At 37.9% G+C, this 9,336-nt stretch overlaps 1 protein-coding gene across 1 annotated transcript in view; it reads left to right on the top strand.

The window, feature by feature from the left end:
• Positions 1–382: 382 nt before the first annotated feature.
• The window catches only part of CUNH1orf87 (chromosome unknown C1orf87 homolog), a 64,693-nt gene continuing 55,739 nt past the window's right edge, over positions 383–9,336 (top strand). The window contains 1 exon segment of the mRNA XM_039887778.1: positions 383–1,042. Within this exon segment, the coding sequence (XP_039743712.1) occupies positions 849–1,042 (194 nt within the window). The 5' untranslated portion in view covers positions 383–848.

Genomic DNA, 9,336 nt, shown 5'->3' with positions numbered 1-9,336 from the left:
CCCTTGTCCTTAGAGTTTCCAGAAAGCATCAAAGAGGTTGCAGGTCCCGCTGGATAGGGCTCCCTCATTGAGCAGCTCCTAGTGCTGACCATATACTAAGTGAAGCTGGGGTCTTGGGAAAAATGCTGGTCTAGCTGTCAGACCCGAGTACTAGAAACAGATATTCTCTCACTCGCTGTGGGACACCCTCTCTGGGCCTCAGTTTCCTAGTCTGTAAAAGCCTTTCAATCTGAGAGGCTCTGAAAGGGAGTGGTCAGCCTAGGGCTGAGTTTACAGAACTTCTAAGTTTCCCTTAGCACCAGACCTGTTTAAACACCTGCTGCTTATCTAGTGCAGGATTTCAATTTCAGATGCATTGGCTTGTTACAAAAACAGGTCAGCCATAACAACTACAACTACAACAAAACTCTTTTCTTATGTATGGCACTCTTTCAGATACATTATCTTGTTGGATTCACCCTCCATGTCTGAGAAGAGAACTGGAATTATCCAGGTTTTATAAAAGCGGAAACTGAACATCAGAGCTGAATATAAGATATTCATATGTCCCATTAAAGTCCTGGCTTCCACTCTGACCTCTCAAGAATGCCATCTGAAATCAGGGAGGTAGAGCTGCCAAATGGCTCAGAAGACTAGTTGTACAAACTTCTTAGGTGGGAATCCCAACTCTGCTAACTACATTATTTGATGTTTAGTTACATAACTACATTATGCCTATTCCCTCAACATAAAACAAGAATAATAATAATTAAGAGTATTTAACTCATATCTTTATTGGGAGCGTTAAATGAGATAATACAGGTAAAGCACTTGGTCCGTTGTTTTTATCACTGTTGTTATTGACAAGGATGCTACAGTTGCCTAGTGGAAAGTCAAGAGGAAGATATTTACTCATTTTCCACCCCCAAGGATTTGAAGGGGGTTTGAGAAGAATCATGTCTTCAGTTTGGAAGAATCCCCGTGCAGCAGATGCAATGCCTGAGATGGTGGTGAAAATCATTGGAAGTAAACACTTTCAGTACCTTGTGGAGAAACCAAAGACGTAAGTTTACTGTTTGAAAAAATAAGTTTTGCCTGGATGATAATGAAGTTTGGGTATTTTTTTTTTTAATCTAGAAATTCACAGTTTAACAATGCCATCTATGGAAAATTAAATCATTAAGATATAACAGTAGAAATAAAATAGTGTTGATAGTTTCCATGTGCACTGTTTTCCTGATATTTTTCATCTTTATAATTCCTCATACTCCTTAATTACTTGGGCTGATTTTCCAAATAGATGGGAAATATAAGCACTGAGACATTTATAAATATTAATGCAGTACTGCTGCTTCTCCTCATCAGGTCTACCACATGTACTAATTTTGGGGGTGGGAGGGAGAAAGGAAGAGAAGTTGTTAGTCAATTTGTTATAAAGGAATGGGATTAATAATAAATTATAAGATTTTTATTTATTCTTCTTATTCGGTATTTCTCCAAGCAGGATCTTCTCAGAGTATAACTAAGAAGTCTTTCTTCCCTTCTAAGCTCATCGCAGTCACATTTAAGGGAGGATACTCGTATTTCTAAAATTCACTAGATGTTTGGTACTGACAGATATGACTACCTCTTCCCTCCAGACTTGTGGTGGTTCACAAGAGAAAAAGAAGGTACTAGACATACCTTTCATCTAGTAGTCATTTCATAAACAGTAGCTAGTCAATAATGTCTTTCCCTCCTAAGATGATTTCCATAGCTCTTGTGTCTACTTCAGAAACCCACAGACCAAACAAAGGCACTAACAGAAAAAAAGGTCCGACATCACTAAGCACTGGCACAGAAAGCAGTGGAGACCAAATCTGGCTATCATCAGAATCACCTGGAGAGACTTTAAAAATAAAGATTTTGGGTCCAACCCAAGATCTATTGAATCAGAGTCTCTGAAGATGAGGCCATCAGGACCACTGTTACAGAGTACAGGTTTTAGAAGGGCAAATTGGTTTTACTTCTCCACCATCAGTATTGACAGCCCCAAGAGATTCCAAAGTGCATGCTATAATCACTTAGTAATGTCTGCCATAGCACAGGAATAGAGGTTTGCAGCACATGAGTCATGCATTTGGGATCCCTACAGAGCTGAGAGATGAAAGTTTGGACCTTGGCTTTGTGCATTTCTGGCTTTTTTGACATTGAGAAAGTTAATTAACATCTCTGGCCTCAGATTCTATAATCTATCAAGTGGAGATAAAAACAATCTAGGGTTGTTGTGAGGATCAAGTGAGAAAAATATGCAAAACATCTTTCCTGTCTCTAATAGTATATTCAGCATGCTTAATAAATGGTTCTGCTATTATTGAGGCAAATCCTTCCATGGATATAAGACGTTTAATGAAAAAATCAAATCTCTTTCTATGAAATGTTTCTATCCCTTTTATATTCTATGCCTAGGAGGCAAGTTACCTTTGTTTTGTAAATGAGAAAACTGAGACAGATTATTGTAAGATCTCCTGTCACATGCCAGTCATTGTCAAGGAAAGTAAGTTAGATCAGTATGGACACCCTGCTCAGTTCTCCTTACTGCTCTACTAATTCCATTCTTCTCTGAGATTGTTTATTAACAATCTCAAATCCCTTCCTTTTTCCAAGGTTATTAGAGTCTAAAATGTTCCTAAATGGGTTGGCAGGGGAAGGATCCTATCCTTTTAAATAAGGAAAAATTTTCTTTGTCTTATAAGAAGGTGACTTTTATTTTTCTTCTTTATTCTTTAAACTTCAGAATCCAGAAAATAAAAGAGTACATTGATTCGGCTACATTAATTGTGAAATAAAAGATATAGTTTTTTCTTCCATGACAACTGAAAAAAAAAGTTTTTTTAAAAATTAATACAGATTTTTCTGTTTGTTTTCTATGGGCTTGATGTTAATTTTGCTTCAATGACATAAGACAATTAACATGCTTTGCTAAAATATTCCTGTGTGGTTCAAAAATAAATAATTCTCAAAAGTCTTCTAATCGCTGAGGTAAGGACAGACCCACAACTATCATGTCATACATGTCCCAAAATCTATCTCTGAAGCATTTTGGTTATGCTGCAGGGTTTCAAGAGAGTGTTTTCTTTGGGTTGAATCAGTTGAGCCTATTAGTAAAAAAATCTACATAAGAACATAAAGCCAAAAAATAAAAAATAAAAGGGAAGAAGTCTCTAAAAGGAGAATCTGAATTAAAAAGAAAAATCACAAATTAATAATGGATGGAAAAACAGAAATCTTCCAGCATAATTACATTTAGTTCATATTTCCTATAAGATATGTGGAGAAGATGGAATAGTACGTTAGACTTAAAAATTATGTTAAATGTATAAATCGGTATTTTAATTTGCTAGGGCTGCTGTTATCAAAGTACCACAAACCGGGTGGCTTAGACCAACAGAAACTTATTGTCTTACAGTTCTAGAGGCTAGAAGTCTGAAATCAAGGTGTTGGTAGAGCTGTGCCCTCTCTGAAGTTGCCTAGTAAGGATCTATCTGTTCCAGATCTCTCTCCTTGCTTCTGGTATTTCCTTGTGTTTGTAGCAGCATAACTCTAAGCTTCACATGGCAGGTATGGTAAATGTGTCTGTGTACAAATTTCTTCCTTTATAAGCACACTAGTCATTTAGATTAGGGACCCATCCTACTCTAAACTAATTACATCTGTAATCACCCTATTTCCAAATACAGTGACATTCTGAGGTACTAGAAGTTAAGATTTAAACATACAAATCGGAGGGGGAAACCACAACTCAACCCATAAAAACCGGTCTTCCATTTTATAGATGAGACAACTGAGGCCTTGGTGGGCTTAAACCGAGGCCAGTTATTATTAGTTATAAGACTGGAATTGAGGTCTCTCCCTCTTTCCATAATTTAGCTTGTACAATTATTCACAGATGAAAGGAAAATACTCACTACCTAGTTGGATATTTTGTCCAAAGGAAATCAAACTTTAATAGGCTTTAAAGAGTAAAACAAGTGTCCCCTAGTTTGTGCTGGCATCATTTTCCTCCTAGATCACTACACTAGCCTTCCAACCCAAATCTCTGCCTCTAATCTTCTCATTCTTCAATATACTCACTAAAGCCTTGCTCCTTAAAGTGTAGTCCAGGAACTACCACTTGAGACTTTGTTAAAAATACAGACTCTTGAGCCCCTCTCCAGACATATTGATTCAGAATATTCATTTTAATCAACTCCCACGGTGACTCCTATGCAACATTACAGTGAAGCCCAATTCTCAAGTACAGCCAGTGTCATCTTTCTAAAATACAAGTCTAGTCAGGTGCTGCCACCACCAGCCCCAGATTCACCAGCCTTCTCCCCCTGTGGACTTGCATCACTCCCTTAGGAATTATGACATTCTATGACAATTTCCTATGCATTTCTGTCTCTCCCATTTAACTGTACACTCTATGAGCACAATTGTAGCATTAGTACTGAATACAAAGTCTTGTACGTATTGAAAATCTGATAAATTGGAGCAAAATGGACACCAGGAAAAGTTAAGTTCTGTAAAGACAGTAGTTAGTTGCTTTAAATCCAAGTAAAGACCCGTGTTGCTAAAATAGCATGCAGCTGTTACTATGGAACCCTGAGGAGTAATCTTTGATAGCTCTTTGAGAAGATATGGCAGGTGACAGGAGAAAAATATCTTCATTTTCTAATAAGATAAAAGTGGCTTACAAAACCACAGAACTTGAGGCTTATAAACAATCCCTGGCAAAACTGCAGGCCACAGAATTAAATACATTAGTTGTGAAAACAAAACACAAAGTGATGGTACATGTTGACTAAAAAGAGATTATGCCAAACTGGTCCCATTTTCTTTATTGATGAAGTAACTGCAGTCCGAATGAAGTAATGATGAAGACATAGTATTTGTTAATTTCAGTGAGTCATTAGGCACATTTCTCTCACAAAATCTTGAAATAAAGCAGAGAATTAATTCTAGACTGAATAGTATTAAGACAGATGACATACCAACATGAACAACTGATGTAAACACTACATGTTGGAAGTAAGAAGGCGGAGAGGTTTTGTGTCTTACCCTTGTTCTTAGTCAACATTTTGCAAACCGCAACTGAAGGGAGACAGACAAATCACTTCAGTAAACATGAAGGTTTCCTTGGAAGGAAAATGAGCTAAACTTACAGAGATATATACAAAGTTTGTTTTTAGTTAAGAGTACATGTAAATGATCATATGGGTTTTACTTGATATGAACTAATAGAAAATATATATATTGGTCTCTGCTCCCAGTTCCTGGCTTGAAGCTCCTAAAACCCTTGCTATTTCCTAAAATATAAGAGCATTAGGAATATTTTTTAATATTTGGTCTTTGACCTTGGTTTCTGACACAGAGCTCCTAAATCTCTTGGAATCTCCTGGGTGATGGTGTACCTTTTGTTTTAAAAGAGGATATGCTCATTAGGTTCCCGGATTGCTTTAGGATGGAGGCTGGTCACCAGAAAGACCAGCGCATAATTAAAAGCTTGGAACTTTTACCCCGGCCCCATTCTCCCAGAACTGGAGAGGGACTAGAGATTGAGTTAATGATTGATCATAACTATGTGATGAAGCCTACATAAAAAGCCCAAAAGTATAGAATTCAGAGAGCTTCTGGGATGCTGAACACCTCTGTATGCCGGGAGGGTAGTTGTTCCCAGAAAGGGCATGGAAGTTCCATGCCCCTTCCCACATACTTTGCCCTCTGCATCTCATACATCTGGCTATTTCTGAGTTTACTCTTTCAATAATAAACCAGTAACCTAGTAAGTAAACAGTCTTCCTGAGTTCTCTGAGCCACTCGAGCAAATTAATCAAACTGGAGGAGGTGGTCAGGGAAACCCTGATTTACAGCCCATCTGTCAGAAACACAGGTAACAACTTGGGCTTGTGATTGACATCTGAAGGAGGTGGGGCAGTCTTGTGAGACTGAGGCCTTAACCTGTGAGATCTGCAGTAACTCCACATAAATAGTATCAGAACTTAATTGAATTGCAGGACACCTTGCTGGTGTGGGAGAACTGCTAGGTATAAAGCAAATCCCACATATTTGGTGATCAGAACTGTGTGGTAGTAACAGAAGATAAAATAGAGTGTTTCCCCATTACACTTGTGTTTGAGTTCACCATGAGCTGAGAGTATCCAGATAAGAGAGATGTGAGAGGCCCACTATATTCAGAATTGGACATGTCACCTATGTAGTACTATGCTCCACTCTGGATGCCACATTTTAGGAGAGACCCTGGCGTACTAAAGGCGTAGCATCATGGAAGATCCAGGGTATGAAATGTGGCCTAGAGCAGAGGTCCCCGACCCCCGGGCCACAGACTGGCACTAGTCCGTGGCCTCTTAGGAACAGGGCAATACAGCAGGAGGTGAGCAGCAGGTGAGCAAGCGAAGCTTCATCTAGATTTGCAGTCACTCCCCAGTGCTAACATCACCACCACAGCTCCACCTCAGATCATCAGGCATCAGATTTTCATAGGAGCACTGGTCCCTGGTACCAAAAAGGTTGGGACTGCTGGCCTAGAGGAATATTTATAGAATCTGGGGATTGAGTTGTTAAATAAAAGTGGAATTGGGTTGATTTCAAGAAACACTTGTGAATTCAGATACTTCCAGTGAATAAAGTTGGCCTCTAGAGTTCCTTCCGATGCCAAGAATCAATGACCCAAAGCACTTCATCCATAGTTACACTGCTGTTGGTACAGCATTATTAAGCACAGGAGAAGCTGACTACATGTTTTATGGGAAAAAGTAGCAAATATCTGTAATAATGTACATTGATATTTATAGCCAATAAATGTTATTTTCCCATATGATTCTCTTGGAGCCCATATGGTGTCATTTTTTAATCCCTCAAAGCCCTTCATATGGATACATATTTTACTTTCTTGGACTTTTTAAAAGGGTTAACAGTAACAGCTATAAGAATTAATGTATATATGGAATTCCATCAATAGTCTTTTCACAAGCATTAATTGAGCACTTACTGAGTGCCAAGCCTTGAGGGATACAGCAGTGTACCTAAAGTTCTAGTGATGGTAAACACACAACATACAGATAAACAATGACCAATAGTGCAGTTAAGGAGAAAAAAAAGAATTATAAAAGTATATCAAGTTATAAGGGGTGTTTCCAGAAGGCCTCTTTGCATAAGTGACATTTTAACTGAGACTAAGTGGAGATAAGAACCAGAAATTATCCAATAAGAGTTGCCCATGGTTAGCTAGCAGTGAGCTGGCTAAGACTGACCTAACTTTATTCCCGTGGGTGTGGCTCACCAGATTCCAACTTTCCATAAAACTCTCTCTTGCCTCAGAAGAGGCTGCAACTTCCCATAGGCCCCAAGTTCTCCAGATATTGACTTTCCTAGCAACTGCAACAAACTGAACCTAAAGCTGATCACTTGGAAGCCAAGCAGATTTTTTTGTACAAGGCTGCCTAATGCTTGCATCATAAAAAGTGGGACAGTCTTGCTTTCTGGGAGCACAGTGCCCAGAGATCAGGATACCCATCTAGCTGCTGCTTTCTTGACCATGAGGTCCAGCCTAAACCAAGTGACACCACAGGTTGTCACCACCATGCCTCCACAGATCTAAACAGAGAGTAAATCATGCAAATATCTGAGGAAAGAACATTCTGGGCTGAGGGAACACATAAAGTCCTCAAGGAGGAGCAAGGAAGCCAATGTTGGTGGAACAGAGTGAACAAAGGAAGAGGAGGCAGAAAATGAGGTCAGAGAGGCCAGCAGAGCTCAGATCACAGGCCATGTGAACCATGGCAGGAATTCTGGATTTTTTCTATGTAGAATGTAATGTTCTATGTAGAATCGATAGTAGTGAAGGATGGAGTGGAATTTATGCTTTCCAAAGGACATTTCTTGCTGCTGTATGGAAGATAACCTGGAAGAGAGATACCATATAGGAAGTCATGATGATAATCTAGTCAGGAGATGGTAGCAATGAACAATTATAGTCTCTATACATAACCTGGGTAAACTTTGTGATTTAAAAAGTCAAGTAACCTACTTATCCTAATACCTTGTTTTTGTTTGTTACTTTTCTTGATATATAATCTACAGAATATCTTAATATTTATGAACTCAGTCTCTTCAAAATAGAATATCAGAGCACACACTATTATCTCCATTTTTACAAGTTCAAAGTGATGAAGTAAATGCTAAAAGCACACTTCTCCTATGCCCTTTCCACTGCACTAAAATATTTCTTTATTAATCTCCTACAATGGATTTATTATTATTATTACTATTATTATTCTAGGCACTGTGAGGAGTAAAGAAGCATGAGATACTGTTCTGGACATATGCCTCTAGCACAAGACATAGGTATAACATTTTAAGTAAAAGAATATAGCATAATATGAATGAATGACAAATCGATGTTATAAAAAATAGGTGCCCACTGATCTTAAATATTGAGACTATGAGGTAAAAGTTGTTACTTTATTATGTGAAACTCTATATATCAAAAAATTACAATAAAAATTTTAAAAATTAAAAACAAAACACTACTGACAATATATGTGATAGTAAAAACTTAATCTTTTTTACTTATACTTAATGTATAAAGATCTCTTACAAATCAATAGAAAAAAGATGAGCAGCTCAGTTTCAAAAATTGGCCAAAGGTCTAGATAGGCAAATCACAAAAGGAAAAAAAAATGAACACTAGATATGTGTGTTGGGGGTGGGAGGAGAAGCTGGGGGACTCAATCCGAGTGGTAATACAAGAAATTTAAACAGCAAAAGGGTATTATTCTTACCAATCAAATTAGAAATATTTCTATAATGGAAATACTCAGAGTTGACAAGGATTTAGAAAAAAGAGAACTCATATGCTACTGTTTTCTAAGTATACTTATTAAAAGCCTTAAAAGTGCATGTATTTTGGCTAAAATTTTCCATCTATAAATCAATTCTGTGGCAACAATTACAGGTGGATGTAATGTTTTGGTTTCAAAAATTTACACAAAAATGTTTAAGTCAAGATCCAGTAAGAAATAGATTATATAACTCAAATTAGGGTGATTCGAGGAGGGTTTGTTTACAGAAGTCAGAGAAGTGTAAGGTATAGTGCAGGAACCATGGGCTAGCAGATGCAAAGTTGTTACCAACCTTAGATCTGCAGAGATGAAAAGAGGGTAGCTCAGGCCACCTTGAGAAAAGTAATGATCTTTGGGCAAGAGACACAAGTATCTTGAGGCAATTTTGCAGGGAGAAAGCCATCTCCTGCCAGGACATTTTACTGGCCAAAATCCGCCAGAATCAGAGGACATGGGAGCTAATCAGCTGATC

The sequence above is a fragment of the Pteropus medius genome, unplaced genomic scaffold (assembly GCF_902729225.1).
Source record: "Pteropus medius unplaced genomic scaffold, Ma_sr-lr_union100, whole genome shotgun sequence".
In the NCBI taxonomy this organism is placed as follows: Eukaryota; Metazoa; Chordata; class Mammalia; order Chiroptera; family Pteropodidae; genus Pteropus; species Pteropus medius.
The sequence above is the reverse complement of the archived record's forward strand: the minus strand, read 5'-3'. Positions and strand labels throughout refer to the sequence as shown.